The sequence below is a fragment of the Hemicordylus capensis genome, chromosome 2 (assembly GCF_027244095.1).
Source record: "Hemicordylus capensis ecotype Gifberg chromosome 2, rHemCap1.1.pri, whole genome shotgun sequence".
NCBI lineage: Eukaryota > Metazoa > Chordata > Lepidosauria > Squamata > Cordylidae > Hemicordylus > Hemicordylus capensis.
Genome location: NC_069658.1, coordinates 278,790,611 through 278,812,631, shown reverse-complemented (window position 1 = coordinate 278,812,631; position 22,021 = coordinate 278,790,611). Strand labels below are relative to the sequence as shown.

Genomic DNA, 22,021 nt, shown 5'->3' with positions numbered 1-22,021 from the left:
AGAGTAGATTCATTCTTTCTTCCAGACTGTTAATATACCACAAGTGATTAGTATAGGCAGATATATAGGCAAGTGGGTGGGTAATTTATGCAGGCTTAGTGTTAAAACATACATTTTGAATTCATGTTGACCCTGCATGTCTTATTTTGTAAATCAGGGCTGAGCGCAGTAGGGGTTCTACTTGTCATTCCACTCTGGATTGCACACCTCTGAGAATGCTATTTACTTCAGAGGCAAACATCTAGTCTATCATTTTTACAAAGCTGGTTTCTATCAGTCTTTATTATGGTTGCAGACCAGCATAAAGTACATTTTAAAACCTAAGTAGCAATAGATTTTACACTCCAAGACTGTCATGAGATATTTTAAAATATACAATAAGAAATACAAAAGATGCTAAAATACATTATTAACATAAAATGATTTAAAATATTAAAAATAGGCATGTGCCTGCACTAAAAATCTAGCTATGGCTCTAATAAGAGACATCGTAGACTCTGGACTACATTTTCATTTAACTACGGCTGCAATAAGAAGCATAGGAATAAATCATGTAGCAGCACTCTAGATTGCGTTGCATGCTTATAAAGTAAGAAAATATTTTAAAAGATTTAAAACATAAAATCATGACAGTCATTTAAAATAATAAGAGCTGAGATGTGTTAAAAGGATATAATATACACAAAAATATAAGCCAGTAAAATAGTAGCCAGGAAGTTGCGTGTCTATAGGTTGTTGGACTGCCACACTAAGGCAGTAGCCGTGGCTATCCTCTAGTTCAGTGATTCTCAACATAGGGTCCCCAGCAGTTACTGGACTTCAACTCCCATAATCCCCAGCCCCAATGGCCTATGGTTGGGGATTATGGATCCAATAGCATCTGGGGACCCAACTTTGAGAATCCCTGCTCTAGTTCATAGAGGTGGGCTCTGGGCATGCGTGGTCATCGTCTGCCTAATATTAATCACTGCCGCACAGATCCTGGCGACACTATAGGTGGCAGCAGGGTTGCTATTAGAGAGCAGCAAAGAGGTAAAACTGGTCTGTTTGCCCAGGATAGCCATGTAATAGGGGTAAGATAAGGGAGGCATGGATGTCCCTGTAGAACAGGCACTGCAGAAAAATGTGTCTGGCTTTTTCTACCTGCCCTGAGCCACAGGGGCATTTGTGCTCTGAGATTGGGATCTTCCTATAGCGACCTTCAAGCACGGTGAAGGAAGCACATGGCAGCACACCAGTGTAACGACCCTCCTATGCTTTGGGGCCTCCAATTGCATTAGGTATGGCAAGCGGGCGCTGACATACCTGAGTCCTTCACTTACAGGGAAGTTAGGGGCCTTGCCTATGTCAGATTGGCACTCTACAGGTGAAACTCAGAAAATTAGAATATCGTGCAAAAGTCCATTAATTTCAGTAATGCAAATTAAAAGGTGAAACTGATATATGAGACAGACGCATTACATGCAAAGCGAGATAAGTCAAGCCTTAATTTGTTATAATTGTGATGATCATGGCGTACAGCTCATGAAAACCCCAAATCCACAATCCCAGAAAATTAGAATATTACATGGAACCAAGAAGACAAGGATTGTAGAATAGAATAATATCGGACCTCTGAAAAGTTTACAGTGTACTGTGCTTGATTGGCCAGCAAACTTGCCTGACCTGACCCCATAGAGAATCTATGGGGCACTGCCAAGAGAAGGATGAGAGACATGAGACCAAACAATGCAGAAGAGCTGAAGGCCGCTATTGAAGCATCCTGGTCTTCCATAACACCTCATCAGTGCCACAGGCTGATAGCATCCATGCCACGCCGCATTGAGGCAGTAATTGCTGCAAAAGGGGCCCAAACCAAGTACTGAATACATATGCATGCTTATACTTTTCAGAGGTCCGATATTGTTCTATTCTACAATCCTTGTCTTCTTGGTTCCATGTAATATTCTAATTTTCTGGGATTGTGGATTTGGGGTTTTCATGAGCTGTACGCCATGATCATCACAATTATAACAAATTAAGGCTTGACTTATCTCGCTTTGCATGTAATGAGTCTGTCTCATATATCAGTTTCACCTTTTAATTTGCATTACTGAAATTAATGGACTTTTGCATGATATTCTAATTTTCCAAGTTTCACCTGTATATCCGTAATACATTGTTTGATGAGTGCCTTGGCCAGGTTGTACCCCAAGCTAACTAAGTGAAGCGGGGATAGGTCCAGGGACTTTATTTTATTCATAGCTGTCTGTTTCCAACTGGATTGGAAATCATCACATAGTCAAACATCTAGTTTGTCATTTTTACAAAGCTGGTTGTTCCCAGCTCCACAAGGCAGCATTAAACCCACCAAAGGGAGAAGCAAAACTTCATACTGGTGCTCAGAAATGAAACGTTGTAGTCTCAGATCTATTTTCTTGCATAGCAACCAGGAGTCAAAGATTGTCATCATAACAGATAGAAGGGGCCCATGTTTACCCCTCTCGGGCGGCCCCTCAGAGTGGAGGAGATAATGAAGAAATTAGGGAGGAGTGGAGCTGGGGCCCCGGGTTCTTTGAGCCCCTTTGCTCAATTATAGCTACACCCCTGGGCAGCAGCCACTAGTTAAGAGCCAGGCAACAGTCAGGGCTCAGCAATCAAAACCAGTAACAAAAGGTCAGCAGCACACTGGAGGTGAAGCCAAGCAGTCAGCCAGGAATCTGGAGACAAACTAATAGCTAATAGTCGGGAACACAGCAAAAGTTCAAAACAAGACAGTAAGCGAGAACAGTCAGACCTCTAACAAAAAGGCCATAAAAGTGAGGCAAAGTCTACTTCAGACAGGAAGCTTCTCATATTCTTCCTGTCTGCAGGGAAGCCAATAACAGGCCTTATAGAGTGTGGCCAGCATTTGACCTGGAGACTTAGAAGCTGCTACTGAAGTGCAGCAAGTCAACATAAGGCACAGTGGTAAGCAGAGTCTCAGCCTTGGGAAACTCCTGACAATAACTAACCTAGACATGTTAAGACAAATGCATGGGGGCACACAGATGGACCTTGTTATTCTTGCAGATTCCATTCTCCGCTACAACTACGGACAACGGAACTGTGGATAATGAGGCATTAAAGCAATGGGAATGGGGGGGGGTAGGTTCCTGGAGGCTGGAAAAAGGGCAAAGATAGACATATAAACAGCCTGCCCCCGAAGGAAAAAAATGTCCTCCCCCCCCTGTGCTCAGTGGGCCTCCAGCTGTCCAGGAATGCCCCCCAATCCCACTTCCCCCATTATTTCCATGAAAGAAAGAAAGAAACAAACAAGAGGGGAGGGAGAGCCACACAATGGTTCCTTTTCTGAAAATGGTGCCCAGAAATTACCTTGGAAGTCATTTCCAGCCACCCCAATTAACCATTTAACCCCCCGCAAAAACACACACACACACAACTGGTGTATGCTGAGGTTGGGTGTCAGTTACCTAACTGGATATGCAGAACTGTGGGTGTTGAGTCCATGCATAGCAAGGTTTGCCTGTATAGAGATGAGCAACAACTGGCATTTGTCTGTCCACTCAGCTACAGCCCCTCTTGATGGCCATATTTCCATATATGTTTCTGCTTTTGGGATGTTTCTCTAGCTCTGACGTAATGCATTCGTGAAGATCCTTTCACAAGCTGTCTTGTGGTGAATGCTGCCTGAGAACTGGCTTCTTCCCCACTTGACTTCCAAAGGCTCCCTGGGATTGAATTTGAGCCTATGTTTCAGCCCTTGGCCTATATGCAAAATCTCATGGAATTCATATCCAGAACAGGCAGGTCCAGCAGCAAGCTGATCAGAAGTTTCTGTTTTTTGTTTGCTTTGGCACCCTTTCTTTCTTTCCTTCTTTCTTAGATGTAGAAGAAACAAATCCCAAGGGAGTCCTGCATACTTTCTTGACTTGCTTTCCCAAGCACCTCTTGGGAACAGCAAATCCTCTGCTCATTGGTTTAGCATCTGTGAGAGTAGTTAGCTGTTGCATGAACATGAGCTCATTTCCAGAAGAGAGCTTTTCTAGGCAAGAGATATATAGCGGTATATATATATTTAAAATAGTGTTATGATTTGATAGAATTAAATACTAAAAAGGGCCAGGTGAAATGTCATGCTTAAATCTTTTCTGTCTTTACTTCAGGACTTTGTAACTGCCATGTTAATGCTGCTTGCATTTGGAGTGCTACTTCAAGAAATCTTGGCTAAGGCTCAAGATGAAAATCTTACTGCTGGCAACAATACTCGGGAAGTACCATTGTATAACTATGAAAACATCAACTTGCCAGAAGAGCATATCCCATACTTTTTACGAAATAACCAGCATATTGTTGCAGCCTGCAAGCAGGACCTTCAGTGCCCCTATAAAGTAAATACTTCCTTACTTACGGAAATGTAATATTGATTTGTTTTAATAGAGATTAAAGATGAAGATTGGTTACTTTTCTGGCCAACTGGGGTTGGAATTGCTGCTGCTTAAAGTGCTAGGCATAGGCCTTTTTTCTCAACTGGTTATAAGGGATGTGCATGAGCCGTTCATGCAGGCACGGGTGTGGCGGGGAGCAGACCCCTTAAGAAGCAGGTAAGCATGTCCTTACCTGCTCTGTTAACGCCCCGCTGCTTTTCTGGGCGCGGTGCCTGCTTGAGCAAAGGCAGCGTGCAGCTGTGGTGCTGTCCCTCAGGTTGTGCATGCCAATGCCGCATGCAGCCTGCATGGAAGAGCACCGCAGCTGGGCATGGCCTTTACTCGAGTGACCGCCGCACCTGGAAAAGCAATGGGGTGGCAGTGGAGCAGGTAAAGACCTGCTGAGCTGCTTCTTAGGGGAACTACTCCCTGCCCCGCGGAACTGGTTCTGCTGTGGGTGCCTGAACCAGTTTGGCGCTTCCCAGAGGAGGTGCCAAACCACCTCGTGCACATCCCTACTCTTTATGACTTGAAGACTACATCAGACTTGAAGACTGATGTAAAGCCACTGACCAGGCTTAAACATGGCTTCAACAACCTAGAACTGTCTGGTTTGGGACTCCAGGGGAAAAGCTGTAGAGATTAATGCTCTCTGAGCCATGGGCTGGCCTACTGCTAGACTAAGGTAGAACTCTATGCTAGTTATTTAGTTAGTTAGTTAAGGTTTTTGCATTTTCTTTTGAATTTCTGTATGCCTTTCTTTACTGCCAGTCTCCCCTATTTTCCCCAATTCCTTATATGCAACCCTTGTTTCTTAATAGAGTTCATATACTTAGAAGTGGCTTCAGTCTGATTTGAAAGGTTCTGGAGGTTTACTTGCAAAACTCTTCCCCATGTGCCTCGTTAAGGTCACTTTTCGTAAGGTTGTTTTCTGAATATTATATTATTGTCTAGAGCTGGGTTGTGTGGACTCCGGCTGTACAGTGCTAAAAGTCCCAAGCCAAACTCTTCTAGGTTGTTGAAGCCATGTCTAAGCCTGGTCACTGGCTTTAGAGCAGTCTTTAACTGGTGGCAGCCTACCTCAAAGGAGTCCTAGATTGGTGCTCCTAGATTGGGATCAGGGCAATCGCTCTACTGAGGGCAGATCCCAGGAAAGCATAGAGTAATCCCTATTGCATCACAACAGCATTTTGAATCTAGCCCAAAAGCAGACTGGTAACCGGAGCATCTGCCACGGGGTGGGTGTAATACTAGAGAAGTGACTAGTGCCCACGAGCACCCTTGCAGCAGCATTCCGAACCGTCTTCAGGGGCAGCCCCAGGTAGAGTGCATTTGTGTAATCCAATCTGGGTGTCACCAATGCACGAGTGACTGAGGTTAGGTCAGACTTCTCAAAGGAGAGTCACAGCTGGCGTATCAGCTGCAGCTGGTAAAAGACACTCCTGCACCCTGCCGCCACTTGTGCCTCCAAGGACAGTGTTGGGTCCTGAAGTACCCCTAAGTTGTGAACTTTGTCTTTCAGGATCATGTGACCATTTCCAGGACCAGTTTTACCTCACCACTAAACTGTTTTACTGATCCAGAACACTCCTCTCTTATTTGGATTATACTTCCGTTTGTTTGCCCCCATCGAACAAGATCCTATCCAGCGAGGGAGTGTGACTCTGCTGATACTCTTGGATCTCCCTGTGGCTTTCAATACCATCAACCATGGTATCCATCTGGACCACCTGAGGGAGGTGGGATTGGATGGCACTGTTTTACAGTGGTTCTGCTCCTACCTCTCTGGTAGATTCCAGATGGTGTCACTTGGAGACTGTTATTCTGCAAAGCGAGAACTGAAGTGTGGAGTTCCACAAGGCTTTATACTGTCTCCAGTGCTCTTTAACATCTACATGAAACTGCTGGGAGAAATCATCAGGAGGTTTGGTACAGGGTGTTATCAATATGCTGATGACACCCAGATCTACTTGAGATGATGGACTGTTGCCCTGACCCATGTGTCAGGCTGTCAGCCAGGGCCCAGCACCAATCTGAGACCATGGTGTTATGCAGACACAGGCAGGCAGCAGTGTTTCAGCGCAGCATATCCATAAGCTGGAGAAGAGAAGAACTTCCTCTTTATCAGGAAATGGCCTATCTTCCCTAAATGCCTGCCTGGAGGCAGTAATGGGCTGGATGAGGGATGACAAACTGAAATTGAATCCAAATAAGACGGAGATACTGACTGTGGGGGGTCGGAACTTGAGAGATGGTTTGTTTGTTTGATTATTTATTTAATATATTTTTATACCATCCAAAATTTACTTCTCTGGGTGGTTTACAACAAAAAAAGTTAAAACATTAGTTAAAACAAATGACAAATTAAAACATTGGTTAAAATAAATGACAACAAATTGTTGTCATTTATTAAATTTTAAATTCATTAAAAGAATTTAAAAACTTAAAACAATATTTTAAAATGAAGTTAAAACTATTAAAATGGTATTTAATTAAAAGCCTGGGTGAACAAATGTGTCTTTAAAGATTTTTTTAAAAATTGTCAGAGATGGGGAAGCTCTTATTTCAGCAGGGAGTGCATTCCAAAGCCTCAGGGCAGCAACTGAGAAGGCCCATCCCCGAGTAGCCACTAGACGAGCCAGTGGCAGCCTCAGACGAACCTCTCCTGATGATTTCAATAGATCTGCCTTGACTGGATGGGGTTACGCTCTCCCCGAGAGATCAGGTACGTAGCTTGGAAGTGCTTCTGGACCCAAAGCTCTCCCTGGTTTCTCAGGTTGAGGCAGTGACCTGGAGCGCTTTTTATCAGCTTCAGCTGATACATCAGCCATGTCCATTTCTAGAGGTAAATGACCTTAAAACAATGGTACATATGCTGGTAACCTCCAGACTTTACGGCTGTAATGTGCTCTACGTGGGGCTGTCTTTGTATGTAGTCTGAAAACTACAATTGGTACACAATGCGGCAGCCAGATTGGTCTCTGAGACAACACGAAGGGACCATATAACTGGTTTTGAAAGAACTGCATTGACTGCCGATATGTTTCTGGGTGAAATACAAAGTGCTGGTTATTGCCTATAAAGCCCTTAGCAGCTTGCGTCCAGGCTATTTAAGAGAGCCCCTCCTTTGTCATGAACCCTGCAGCTTGATACATTCTTCTGGAGAGGTCTGGTTATGATTGCCTCCAGCCCATCTGGTGGCAACTCAGGATGGGGCTTTCTCTGTGGCTGCCCCAGGGCTTTGGAATATGCTCCCTGCTGAAATAAGAGCATCTCCTTCTCTGTTTGTTTTCAGGAAGACCTTCAAGACTTTCCTGTTCTCGCAATCTTTTAATTAGAATTAATTTTAATAATTGCAATAATTTGTTTTAATAACTGTTTTATACTATTGTTTTTATTGTGTTGTGTATTTTAATCAGTGTTGAATTTTTTAAATCTTGTACACTGCCTAGAGATGTACATATTAGGCAGTATAAAAATATGATAGATAAATAAATAAATCCAACCCAGAAGAGCCAAACATTCTATTAAAAACACTTGCTCTGGCATAACAGACGTGAGAGGCATGGCTTGTGATGCTGTGCAACTGGCATATCCTATCCTAAGCACTTATTTGCTTGCACAGAAAGTTTTAGGGGCTTTTTGCCTGACAGATGCTTGTGTTTGTGTAATTTTGCACAGTGTTCTAGTTTCTCTGTATGAGTGAGATGGTTTATATGAAGAAATGGAAATTTGCATACATTTTTGCAGTCATTGATTAAAGTACACACAGTTTACACATTTTTAGGACAATCTGTTCATTTCAATAGGGTAAGTAAAATGTAAAACTGAAAGCAAGGATTGTATTTCCCTGAAGGAGAGATTTGTAGCTTAATAACCCCTTGGAAGTAAACTATACTTTGCTGTAGTACCACCCCATTTTTATTCACAGAAGTACTTGAAGAAATTAAAAGCCTGTTGGGGTTATGAGAAATCATGCAAGGCAGAGCACAGATTTGGATACCCAGCATGTAGTTATGCTGAGATAGGATGGTAAGTATACATACAAAATGCATGGGGTACTATTGCATATATCTTCTTTCTCCCCCCTTTTATAAATTCATTTTATGGGTCAGTTGAATGATATATCTGAACTGGCCCCTTTAACACATAAGGGGCAAGAGTGTGCACATCCTGCCCCCCTCCCAATACAGGTACACCAAAAGGGTGGAATGTGCACACTTATGACCCTTACTTCATATAAAGGTAAAGTGTGCCCTCAAGTGGTTGTCGACGCCTGGCACCCACAGAGCCCTGTGGTTTGCTTTGGTAGAATACAGGAGGGGTTTACCATTGCCTCCTCCCACGCAGTATGAGATTATTCCTCTTAGTATCTTCCTGTATCGCTGCTGCCCGATATAGTATTAGTGGGGATTTGAACCAACAACCTTCTGTTTGTTAGTCAAGCATTTCCCCACTGTGCCACTTAAGGTGGCTATAGGTGTGGCCAATTTAGAGTTATCATGCAAACTGGTCCACAGTTTGCATTAAAATATGGTTCTAGTATTTGGATAAATATAGAATTTGCTTAATACTGAGCTGCCATGCCTTAAGATCCATGTTATCTTTGAATGTCTACTTCTATATCAGTTTTGCACTAGGCTTATTTTTTAAGCCAGTTTTGGCCCAGTGGTTTCCAGTTTTTGCAGAAGGCCTGGAACAGACCTATTTCTAATAATCCAAAAATGCCATCAATGCAAGACTTAACATGGGATTCTTGATAAAATAGCCTTGAGGAACTTGAGAACTTGTCCTCTTTTAATATGAAAGTGGAAGGTCTTGAGTTTTGAGATACTGTACAAACCACTAGATTCTGTATTAAAGACTGTATCCTTCAACAATACATCCTTTTAAAAAAAAGTTCATTAGCCATTTCTTGCTCTCTCTAGCAATAGCAATAGCACTTACATTTATAAACCGCTCTATAGCCGAAGCTCTCTAAGCGGTTTACAATGATTTAGCATATTGCCCCCAACATTCTGGGTACTCATTTTACCGACCTCGGAAGGATGGAAGGCTGAGTCAACCTTGAGCCCCTGGTCAGGATTGAACTTGTAACCTTCTGGTTACAGGGCGGCAGTTTTACCACTGTGCCACCAGGGGCTCTAGTCTATATTACAAATGCAATGAAGCATACAGGTTGAGTATCCCTTATCTGGACATCCAAAATGCTCCAAAATCCGGACACCACGCCATAACAAAAAACAAAACGCTTCAGCTCACTTGCTTGCAGATTCCCAATTTTGCTGCTGTTAAACATGCAGTCAAAACTTGCATACCTGTGAGCGGGGGTTGCGGGTATGCTGGTCTCTCTGTTGTTGGTGGCCAGCAAGAGGTAGCTGGGGGAGCGGAAGCGGAGGTGTGCTTTCCCGCCTTCTCCACGATAGGCCTGCAGACTTTGCTGCTCCCGGACGCTGGCAAACAGCTGATTGGTGGTGCCCATGTGCTCTGGAGGCCTTCTTCCAGCCAGGGAAAAAAGGGTGCTGGCGAAGATGGGCTCTGTGGCAGTGTCACGTGCAGCCCAGAGTGGGCCCACAGGGTAGATAGCCGAGACCCCCTCAGCCCTCGTATGTGAAGCACTCGGGGGGGGGGGTCTTGCCGTGCAAATAAAAGGGCCGTAATGGAGGCAGGTAGCAGCAAGGAAGCAGGGTGGAGAAGAGAGACTTAGAGAGAAAATTTTAAAAAAATAAAATACAGTAAGCTTTCGTGTTTAGACTTGGTTCCCATGCCCAAGATATCTCATTATGCAAATATTCCAAAATCCGGAAAAGTCTGAAATCCAGAACACTTCTGGTCCCAAGCAGTCCGGATAAGGGATCCTCAGCCTGTATGAACTGAGTGGCTGCTAGACAGACGTCAGCATTTGAATCAGGAATTTTAGATTCTTATTTTTCCAGCTTTGAGAACACTACCACGGTTTGGCAATATCAAAGCCTTGGATTCTCGGATTGGCATGGAACTACTGAATCATGCAGTTCTCAAACACCTAGCAAACTCCCTGCACCCTCTAGTGACCATTCAACCCTCTAGCCTTTCTTTTTGTTTAGGTAGGAAATGGAAGGTATTCCTTTTTATTGCCTTTCTCACAACATTACATGGAAAGTCAGTAAAGTAATTTGAGACGTGTGCAGTGGAATTTGTTTATGTCTTGTGCCTAAAGTTCTGCTATAGTGAAAGTTGTCATTATCTCAAATGGGTGCTTTTTGCCTGGTTTCTTCATGCCAGGGCTAGTACCATTGAGGAGGCACAGCTTGTCTTCTGGAAGCAAGCTGATTTTGGTTATGTTAAAGAGAGGATGAACGAAGTGAAGATCCACTGCAAACCTCAGGCAATGGTAAGCATATTAGTATATACTTGATGATTTTTTAACTCTGTCTTACATTTCCCCTCAATAATCTATATATTTCTTTCTCTAAGACATATTCGTGGCTGATCCCATGTGTGGCAGCTCTTGTGAGAGTTCTTGAGCAGCTGCTGATTAGCCACGGGACAGAGGAGGGGAAAAAAGTGGTGGCAGTTAACAGCAGTGCTGACAGCCGGCGGGCAGGAAGAAGCCAGCTTGGGTGGGTGGGGGGGAGGAAGAAGCTGGCTGGCAAGGAAAGGAAGAAGCCGGGGCGGGGGCGGGGGAAGAAGCCAGCTGGTGGAGGAAGGAAGAAGTGACGGGGGAGGGGGTCAGCCAGCGGGCAAAGGAAGAAGTGGGCAGGCGAAAGGAAGAAGTGGCAAGCAGGGGAGGGGAAGAGAAAACAATGGCAAATGGTGGTGGGCGGGTGGCTAGAGGTGCAGGGGCGCTGTTGGGGGGAGACGATGGTGGTTGGTGGGTGGCAGAGAGGGCAGCACAGCTTCCCTCTCCAGCCTGCCTGCCGGCCAAAAGGCAGGAGCACCTGGCAGGGGGCAGAGGAGGGGCAGCGGTAGCCGGCCACGGAGGGAAAGCAGTGGCCAGGCCAGCCAGCCGCAGAGGTAGAACGAAATGGGGCTGGCGGGGAGAATGAAATAGGGCTGATGGAGTGGAGACAGGGAAAACTAGGGGCGCAGATGCTCTGCGCCAGGTCAGCTAGTTTTTTAAAATTACAGTTGTCTATCCTTTCTCTTGCAGGGAGATTCTTCACTCGAATGCTCTCGTTTCCTTCAGTATTGCAGAGCAACAAATTTGTACATTGATTTAAGAACTCCAAAGAGAAACCATGAGAGGTCTCTGCTTTGCTTTCCATAAAATGCATGGGAGAAGTTACACTCTAAATAAGTAAATCTGCCCATCCATTGAAGACCTATTGCCTTCATTCTTACTTCATTGTTTCCACTGTGTTGTGATCATCCAGGAATGATGGGTGGAAATCTGTCTTAATTTTTTTAATGGCATGTTTCTAGCCATAATGGTTGCAGAGAAAAATATAAAGTGTTAATTGTATGTAAGAAGGCTCAGGAGTCAGAGAGATGATCTATTGCACTTTCTTTGGGGCAAGGTTTATGAACACCTGCTTCCCATCATAGAGTTATCTCTGACAAGAAAAAAAAGTCTATATTTATGCTAATTTATTCCAGTTGCGGACTGGGCATCTTGAGTGCTGAATGTTATGTGTTCAAAATTATCTGATTTTGAGCACATGAGGTGTGATCCAAGAGGCCATGAAGGTAAGCAGCTTACATGCAGTGGGTTCTGAAGTCTCCCTCTTCCAAAACGAACAAGCCATTCAAACTCTTGGGAGGACTTAAGAAAGAGCTCTGGTACAGCACAAGGTGTTAAGGTTGGGTGAGAAAAAAGTGACATACTCCATTGCATATATGAAATAACTTGTACTTATCTAAATCTGGCTTTTGCAACAAAGGCAACCAAGTGTATGTGGTGGTTCTGGTATTAAACAGTTCAGCAACTTCTTTGCTGCGTGCTTCAATTTAATAAGCATAGTTCCTCAATTTGCTCAGTGCTTTGATCTCCTCGTTCCTTTCCTAAATAGTCTAGCAAACAAATGAAGTTACCTTTTGCACTGTGTAGTAATTGGAGCCATTTTTAAAAATTGTTTTGAGGTTCTTTTTGAGAAATGAGCATAATGCTAAAAACACACACCAGCCTTTTGATTTAAAAATAACTTTATATAAGTATATTGAGGATATAAACTTAAAATTACAACTGAAGTAAAACCTATATTAGAAAAAAACAGAATATGATTCATAGATTACAATAAAATAAAACATTGTATAAAAAGTCAATAGGCAGTAACTGGTGTGATCAGAATTTGGGGGAAGAAATGAATAATTAGATTTGGACCATTCCTGGAACCAAACTGGCACGTTCTAAATCTGGACTGTCTCATGTTGAGCAGATCCTTAAATAGTGATATGGTTCATACAACATTTGTCCAACTCTTAACTCAATCCATAGTGTACCATGTGGGTTGAACTGTAATTTTAGCATATGTTCAGAAATGCATGAATCCTTGGAATCCATGTTTCCAATATATCACTTAGAAACTCTTGCCTTTAGTTTCATGCTAAAGTGTGTTGAATCAATGACTACCATTTCTGTCTTGAGACACTGGTTATAAATAGAGTTCTGAGCTATATTTACTCATGATAGTTCAGTCCAGAACTTAGTGCTGCTTTAAACTTATTTTGACCAACCACAGTAATATTTTTTCCACACACACTCCCTTAACTTTAGATTCAATGAAGACTTTTTCCAGAAGGGTCAAGTTGGAGGTCACTGTAAAATGGACATTCAAACTTTCCTTGCTGAAGGTCAGCGGAAAAGCCCTCTTCAGTCATGGTAAGGCATATAACTGTGGTGTTTCCATTTTGGACATTTAAACAAGATAGGATAGCTGCCATGATTGTGTAAGACTGGTTACTCCCTCTTCTCCCTCAATTCAACCACAGCTGTTTGGGCACTGTGATTTTTAAATGTTAAAACCCAAGGTTTAAACTAGGATTTAAAGAATTAAAGAAAAAGGCCTCTATAGTGGTGGAGCAGTGGGGCAATGACTGAGCTGAAGCATACTAGGATATTGTGAGGGGAATTGCAGGAGTGATATAATCTTTTTAATAAGATATTGATTATTGTATACAGAAAGTAAATCCAGAAGTAGAAGAAACAGATTTGGGAAAGAGAAGCATTCTGTTCTGTGTGTCCTGTATCCAAAGAGATGTGCAGTTAGTTTCTTCCATTCAAATGTGAGTTGGACTTGTGTTTCTTGCCGAGACACATGGCAAACATCTTAACTGTCTGAAGTTTCAAATGCAGTTTATGATGTGGCTTGGGGGACTGCTGTTCAAAGTAAAACAAAACAGAAAAATTACTGGGCAATCATAAAGTAGTTGTCTTGATTCCCAGTATATAAATTCACATGTGTATCCCATGAAAAACAAGTGCAAGCATACTTTTGTTCTGTAATGACTTACTTTAAAAAATTTTTAAAAACCCAAACCTTGGGTTTGATCCTTTAGTATTTCATCAGACCATTTCCAATGCATCCTTGCCACTGTGAGAAGCACCCTACATCCTTCCCTCCCAAACTGCTTTGCCCTACTCACCAAACCTAGTGAAAATGGTAATACCTCATGGAGGAAATTTGCTAGACTGTTAAATAGATCCTCCTAATTGGTCTCAAATTCTATCTGTCTTGTACCTGCAATCATTAATAACTCATGTCTTTGCTGAAATGTCTTTAAAAAATCATGGCCAATACATTTGACACAAACCTAGATGTATTCAAATTAACTGGATCGTGGAAACATGGACAGAAAGGTGCTCTCTCTTGCAACTTTCCCCAGCCCTTGATTTATAGATCAAAGATGCTGCTTGCTTCTGAGATCAAAGGCAGAGTTTAACCTTTTGAAGCCTTACTTGAAGAAGCTTTAGTTACAATTAAAAATAATTTTAATTGTCAAACTTTGTCAAACTTCACCAATATTGTTAGGAGAAGTTTGCACAGTGCATTGCTTAAATTATCTGCCGGGAATAGGTTTTGCAGCCTCTATTAAATAGCTGTAATTTCAGGTTTGCTGAACTCCATACATATATAGAATTGAACTCCAGACCTATGGAAGATGGCAGTTGTGATGTGGTTATTGACAAGCCAACTTACTTCATGAAGCTTGATGCAGGTACAAGGTATTCCTATTTTTCTGCACAGTACTGTGTTAACCTCCTCTTCCTGTACCATGGCACTATAGTGATGTTTCTGTAGGCTTACAGGTGTATGCCATTTCAGAGTGTATGTTATTTTGGAGCATCTGCTGTGACTGCAATCCACAGACCACTTAGCTGGGGGCCCTGCAGTATACATAAACTAGTGTAATTTTCCTGATAGCTGATTCTCTAAAGCTCTTATCAGTATGGCAGCCATTGCCTATTGGTGACATGCTTGGATCTGTTCATGCGCAGGTCAGTCATGTGCACAGGACTCTTTACACATTGTTTTTAGCCATGCCCCTGCAAGTGAACCTTGCCAAGGACGCTTAGGGGTATCAATCTAGTCATGTTAAACGCTCATCTATGAAAATACGCCTTCCAAAATGACATTTTTATGCATCTTGGATGCCATCGTGCCTCAAGGAGGCGATGGTAAGACCATTGTTAAAAAAGCCCTCCATTGACTCCTCCAACCTGGACAACTATAGACCTGTCTCCAGCCTGCCCTTTTGGGGCAAGGTGATAGAACGTGTGGTGGCGTCCTAGCTGCAGGGGGTCTTGGATGATATGGATTATCTAGACCCTTTTCAATCTGGCTTCCGCCCCGGATATGGGACTGAAACTGCCTTGGTCACTCTAGTGGATGACCTACGCTAGGAACTAGACAGGGGGAGTGCTTCCCTGTTGGTTCTGCTGGACCTCTCGGCAGCGTTCAATACCATTGACCATGGTATCCTTCTAGATCGCCTCTTGATTATGGGAATCAGAGGTACGGCATTGGAGTGGCTCCCGTCCTTCCTTGAGGGGAAGGTCCGGAAGGTGGTGTTCAGGGACTACTTCTCATCTCTGTGGCCATTGGCCTGTGGGGTCCTGCAGGGTTTGGGTTTGTCCCCTATGCTGTTTAACATCTTCATGAAACTTCTGGGAGAGGTCATCTGGGGATTTGGACTGAGCTGTCAGCAATATGCAGATGACACTCAGCTCTATCTCTCCTTGTCACCTGATCCTAGGGAGGTGGTGGCTGTCCTGAATCGGGGGCTAGAGGCTGTGATGGGTTGGATGTGAGCTAATAAACTGAGATTGAATCCAGACAAGACAGAGGTAATGTTGGTGATAATGTTGGTAATGTTGGAGAGCCAATCAGGATGAGGAGATTTTACGGGTTCTGGATGGGGTTGCACTCTCCTTGAAGGAGCAAGTACGTGGCTGGGGATATTACTGGACCCGGTTCTTCTTTTGGAAGCTCAGGTGGAGGCGGTGGCCAGGGCTGCCTTTGCACAGCTTTGGCTAGTGCGCCAGCTGCATCTCTTTCTTGAGAAGGCAGATCTAGCCACAGTTACCCACACCTTAGTCACGTCGCGGCTGGATTACTGTAACGTACTCGACGTGGGGCTGCCCTTGAAGAATATCCAGAAACTGCAGCTAGTGCAAAATGCGGCAGCCAGGGTTTTGTCTGGAGCTGCCCGGTGGGAGCATATCACTCTCCTTTTGAAAGAGCTGCACTGGCTACCAGTTTCTTTCCAGATCCAATTCAAGGTGCTGGTTTTGACCTTTAAAGCCCTTAACGGTTTGGGTGTGGGATATCTGAGGGACTGCCTGCTCCCAAGGTTGCTGCCCGCTTGATGAGGTCATCTGAGGGGGCTCTGCTCTGGGTGCTGACAATGAAGGCTTGGTTGTCGTGCACACGGGACAGGGCCTTCTCTGTTGCTGCCCCCAGACTTTGGAATGCTCTCCCGGTGGCTATTCGCTCCTTGGTCTCCATCATGGCTTTTAGAAAGCATGTGAAGACTTGGCTTTTTACTCAGGCTTTTATGTGATTGTCTCCATTTCTGCTTCTTTGTATAATGTATGGTTATTTTTATGTATGTATTTTTTTAAAAAAAATTAGATCTGTTTTTATATTTTAGCATAATATTTTAATTGTGTAATTTTTTAAATCCTGTTTTAATTTTTTCTATGTGGACCACCTTGTGATTGTTTTTAATAAAAGGCAGTATATAAATTTAACAATAAATAAATAAAATAAAAATCTTAGTACTTGTATAAAATAACTTAAAGAAATGCTAGAGATGGTTTTAAAATAAAATGGGTGTGCTTTTCCTATATGAGAAAAAGAAAGTCTATTCCACTGTTTCCCTGTTTAAAGCAAATATAGAGGTTTGCAAGCTAGGAGAGTCAGGGACTATGTTTACTCACAAGCTTTCTTTTCCTCCTCTCAGGTGTGAATATGTATCACCATTTCTGTGACTTTGTCAATCTTTACATCACACAGCATGTCATCAACTCATTCAGCACAGATGTCAACATTGTCATGTGGGATACAGTAAGTAAGAACGTTTGTTTGCAACATGATGATGTTTGTAAGTATCGTCTACTTTCTGTGTATGTGCTATGTAGGCTGATGTGACCTCGTATTGTTGGGTGAATAACATTCCCAAGAGTTGGATAATACTAGTAAGAAGCATAGTTGCTGCTACCTATGGCAAATGATTAAGAGTTCAGTGTATGTGGCAGAGGGGCTGGTATATGCCTTTCCCAGAAGTGAGTGTCGTTGCGGGAAGTGTCTTTCTAATGGGGCTGTATGCAAGGGATAGAACTTAGTTTTAGGTTGAATACTAGTTGCTGGGAAGCAGCAGGAGGAGAGGGCTGCCTGCCTACACATCCTGCTTCTGGTTGACCACTGTGCGAAACAGGATGCTGGACAAGATAGAGCTTTGCTCTGGTCCACGAGGGCGGTTCTCACTGCCTTTTTGCTGTGGTGCTGCCCACACATGGCTCCCATGTCAAGGCTCCTCCTGCCTCTCAGCCATTATGTTTGGCTGACACTGTCATTTTCTGCTTCTTGCGTTGTAAATGTAAGATGGACCCATCCTATTCATGTACATCTATATGGTATTAGGCTACAGGGAAGGAGTGCATGCTGCTGCCTGTGTATCTTGAAGTGTGCTGACGTGTTTGAGTGCATTTGTGTGAGAATAAATATCCTGCAGGCAATGGGTACATACACTCTTGCAGCTTCCCATTTTGATAGAGAAACATCTACTTTATCCTCAACTTTACCAGTCTGGGTCCCCTTTTTTCTTCTTCTTCAGGTCTGAATCATCATTAAGTGAAAGAATTGGTTGTATGATTAACACCAGAAACTGCCCACACACTTATAGATAAATAGATCGGGATTATGTAAAGGGATTCAATGCATGAATGGCAGACAGGTCTATCAGTGGCTACTAGTCATGATGGCTACTAATCATGTATGCTGTCTCCAGGTTGAGAGGCAGTATGTCTCTGAATACTAGTTGCTGGGAGGCAGCGGGAGCAGAGGGCTGCTTGCCTACACATCCTGCTTCTGGTTGACCACTGTGTGAAACAGGATGCTGGATAAGATAGATTTTTGCTCTTGTCCGCTAGGGCAGTTCTTAAGTGCTTTCCTTATATCCTTCAAGAAACCTTGGCAGCAGTGTTTGCTGGATACTTTCTTTATAGGGCCATTTACAGTGAATTTTATGTCTGACAGTGCAGTGCTTGAAGCTTCTCCCTTCCATGTCGTGATCACTATATTCCCACATCAAATTCTCTGCACATTTTTCCTTTGTTGAAGTCACATAGTTTAGCTGTGTGTTTCCTATAAGATCTATTACTGACTATGTCTTCCTTCCTGCCCTTTCCTTAGGAAGACCAGCAGTACACATAGAAGAACCTCTGGGGAATCAGTTCTTGTTTGTTGCACATGCTGATCCTTGGCACAACATGCTGTGCTGGTGGCTTCATCTTTGCCTAGCAGCACTTCTCCTAACTTTAGAACTCTCCATTCACTGACATAAGAACAGCCCTGCTGGATCAGGCCCCAGGCGCATCTAGTCCAGCATCCTGTTTCACACAGTGGCCCACCAGATGCCTCTGAGAAGCCCACAGGCAAGAGGTGAGGGCATACTCTCTCTCTTGCTGTTGCTACCCTGCAACTGGTATTTAGAGTTCCCATCATGCTAGATTGTGTTGGGATGCAACATTGCATAGGAATGTATGCTGCTTCCCTATAGTAACTGTGGAGTCTTTCTAAGCAATACTGCTTACCCAACTTGATATATTTAATTCCTTATTTTGCCAGATGATGGTGCCAAGAAACTGTTTGAAGTTGCTGAATAGCTGATTATGCTGGTGTAATAGTGTATAGAACAGCTAGTTGGAAAAGGGCAATTGTGTTTTCCTGGCACAACTGGAAAAAAAGAATTATTTGACATGACTGTACATGTTCCCAGGACCACAAGGCTTTGTTGCAGACCTGAAGTGAAGCTGGGAGATAGCCCTGATGTTTTTAAAAACAGGTGGCTACACAAGCAGCATTTCTGCATGTATCCCCAATTGTCCTTTGTGCAGCTGCTGGTTTTTAAAAGCACGAGGGCTATCTTCTGGCTTCACTGCAGACCTGCAACAGAGCCTTATAGCCAAAGGTGTAGCTAGGGGAGAGGGGGGCTGTGTTTGCCCTATGGCCCCTCGGAGTGAGGGAGATAATGAAGAAAATAGGGAGGGGTGGATCTGGGGGGCCCTCAGGAGCTGGGGGCCTGGGTTCTTTGAACCCAACCGCTCAGTTATAGCTACACCCCTACTTATGGCTCTGTTAGCCTATGCATCATGTCGGCCACTAACCCCAACATTTTGGTACTGACATGGTGCTGACATCTAGGTACTTTCACATATCCATAGAAGTGGGTAAACTGAAGCTAGCTCCCCTGAGGGAATGGGAACTGCATATGCTCTGTGCTGCCACTGAGTCAAATGCAGATGGCTGGAGGCAATATACTTCATCATGGGAGAAATACTTTAACATTGGTTGTTCTGCACTGAGTTGGGCAAATAGCACTTTGGGATGTGTGATTTAATCAAGGAATAATGTAGGCGGGGAGGCCTATTGCCCAGCACTGCAGTCCTGAGGCAGCTCCTTCCTCCATCTAAAGAAGTTTAAGGGAATGGGACATCTAATGCTGGATCTCCAACATCTCATGTGACCATTCACCTATCCAGCTTACTGTTGCTTGCTTTGATAGGCAAGAAGTCCCCAGGGCCCTGTACAGGGGTCTTTTCCAGTCCTGCTACCTGAGATTCTTCCATGAGTGGATGTACTGAGGATTGAACATGGGACTTTATGCATGTCAGGCATGTATTCTGCCACTGACCTATGTCCCCCCTTTTAAATATCAGCAAAAGTTTGTATATTTGAGACAAAATAGATTTATATTTTGATTTGGGCAAATAAAAAACATATAAGACTTTGGGCACCACAGCTATACAAAAGAGATGAATAATGTGGGAATAGTTGTGAAAACCTTACATGTGCTTATCCATCTTTTTGTCTAGAGCGCCTATGGATATGGAGACTTGTTCAATGAAACTTGGAAGGCATTTACAGACTATGACATTATACATTTGAAATCCTATGATTCAAAAAGGGTATGGAATTTTAAAAAAAAACTAATTTGCACGATCTTTTTAGCTCTTCCAAAAGCCATTGTTTCAAGCTCAATTTTGTGGTTGTGCATCCTAATATTTCTGGGTCCTTAACTACAAACTGGACCATTGATACTTTCCTTAACCGTTGTAGCTTCAAAAGTCAAATTACTGTAAAACAGGGTTGTGCAGAACCAGTTTGAACTGAACTGGGTTTGATTCGAACCGGCCTGGTTCAACAGATTTGAACTCAAACTGACCCGGCCTTGGGGGGGCGGGAAGGCAGCCGGTCCAAGTTAGAACTGAACTGGTCCATTACGAATTGGTTTGAGGGGTGATGCTTATAATGGGGAATTCAGTGTAAAGGGGAATCCGCCCTCTGCATTGGCCCCATCCTTTGCATCTGATGTCAGATGCAGGGGGCATGGCTTGGGCATGCGCAAAGTGCACACAATTGTAAAACCTAGGGGGTGGGGCACCTGCTGAAGACTTTCCCCTCCAGCTATGGCCAAGCTCCCTACACCCCTGGTTGGCCATATATTAGGCCTGTGTGCGGTCAGAAAATTCAGATTTGGATTACACCCTATCCAAATTGGACAATATCAGATTTGGATTCTATGGGCTCTGGTGATATTGGATTGGATTTGAATTCCAACTTAAATTTGATTTCCACTATAGTAGTAAAAGGGAAATCAGGTGCGGGGGGAATAAAAAATCATGGGTTGGTCCTAGAGCCTTGAAAGATGCCACACATATGGGGAAGGAGGTCAGGGCCCCCTATAGTGAATATGAAGAGCATTGGTCAATCCCCTAATATTTTGTGAATTTTTGAAAATTTTGTTAGAAAATGGTAAAATCTGGCTTGTTTCAAGCCAGAACTTTACAGAAACTTCTGAAACTGAAGACCCTGCTTGGACCATCATTCCACCAGCATGTAGAGGAATCTGCCCTTTGCCTTCATGAAAAGTGGTATCAGCATACCCCTTTTGCCCCCCCCCCGCCCCACCCTTTATATCTCCTGAATGGATGGGCATGAAGTTATGAAATCTGACACACATGAAGTCCACATTGTCAGGACTCTAGTTTTTTTTCAAAGCTATGGGTCAATCTCCTGATTTTTGGTGAATTTTTGAAATTTTTCCTAAATGGCTAAAAATGGTGAAATCTGGCTTGTTTCAAGCCAGAACTTTACAAAAAAACTTCTGGATCTGAAGCCCTTTTTTGAACCATCATTCCACCCCCATGTGAAGGAACAAAAACATTACTCTGATTTTATATTAATTTTTTCCTTCCCCAATGAAGGAACAGGCAGATCTTTTAAAAGGGATTACACACTTTTTAATCCCTTATTGGCTAGAAGGGAAAGTGAGCAATTCTTTCTAATCACAAAAGCAGAAACATTCAAAGTGTTTTAATTTTTACTGAATTTGTGCTTCTGCAATGGGGAAGACGAAAATTAATATAAAATCAAAGGAATGTCCTTGTTTCTCCGCATGGGGAGTGGAGTGATAGTCCTAGAGAGGTCTTCAGATGTAGAACAGTTTGTAAAGTTCTGGCTTGAGACAAACCAGTTTTTGCCCTTTTCCCCTAATTTTATCCCCCCGCCCCCACAAATTCTCAAGAACCAGAGCTTTGAAAACAATTACACAGAGTCCTGCCAATGTGGACTTGGTGTGCCAGATTTTTTAACTGTATGTCCATCCATTCAGGAGATATAAAAATGGGGAAAGGGGCATGCTGTTCATGAAAGGAAAGGGCAACCACATGCTGGTGGGATGATGGTCTATGGGAAATCTTCAGTTTCAGAATTTTTTTAAAGTTCTGGCTTGAAACAAGCCAGAGTTCATAATTTTTAGCCATTTTTAACAAAAATTCCCCAAACCACCCAAAATCATGGGATTGGCCAATTATCTTCAAATTCACTACAGTGGGCCCTGACCTCCTTCCCCATAGGTGTGGCAAGTTTCAAGGCTCTAGGACCAAACAGTGATTTTTATGTATTTTTAAA

General features: G+C 43.2%; 1 protein-coding gene across 13 annotated transcripts in view; it reads left to right on the top strand.

Annotated features, from left to right (window-relative positions):
• Nucleotides 1-22,021, top strand: part of EOGT (EGF domain specific O-linked N-acetylglucosamine transferase) — a 39,652-nt gene that overhangs the window by 2,650 nt on the left and 14,981 nt on the right. For 12 of the 13 annotated variants that reach the window (XR_008315264.1, XR_008315265.1, XR_008315266.1 and 9 more), the window contains 8 exons: nt 4,146-4,370; nt 8,338-8,438; nt 10,671-10,779; nt 11,539-11,633; nt 13,102-13,206; nt 14,437-14,543; nt 16,791-16,894; nt 19,924-20,016. Coding sequence is in view for 10 of the 13 variants with exons in the window: in XM_053291141.1 (XP_053147116.1) it covers nt 4,161-4,370; nt 8,338-8,438; nt 10,671-10,779; nt 11,539-11,633; nt 13,102-13,206; nt 14,437-14,543; nt 16,791-16,894; nt 19,924-20,016 (924 nt within the window). In the remaining 3 variants the exon portion in view is untranslated. The remainder of the gene's footprint in view (nt 1-4,145; nt 4,371-8,337; nt 8,439-10,670; nt 10,780-11,538; nt 11,634-13,101; nt 13,207-14,436; nt 14,544-16,790; nt 16,895-19,923; nt 20,017-22,021) is intronic. The other variant, XM_053291144.1, reaches the window with a different exon arrangement.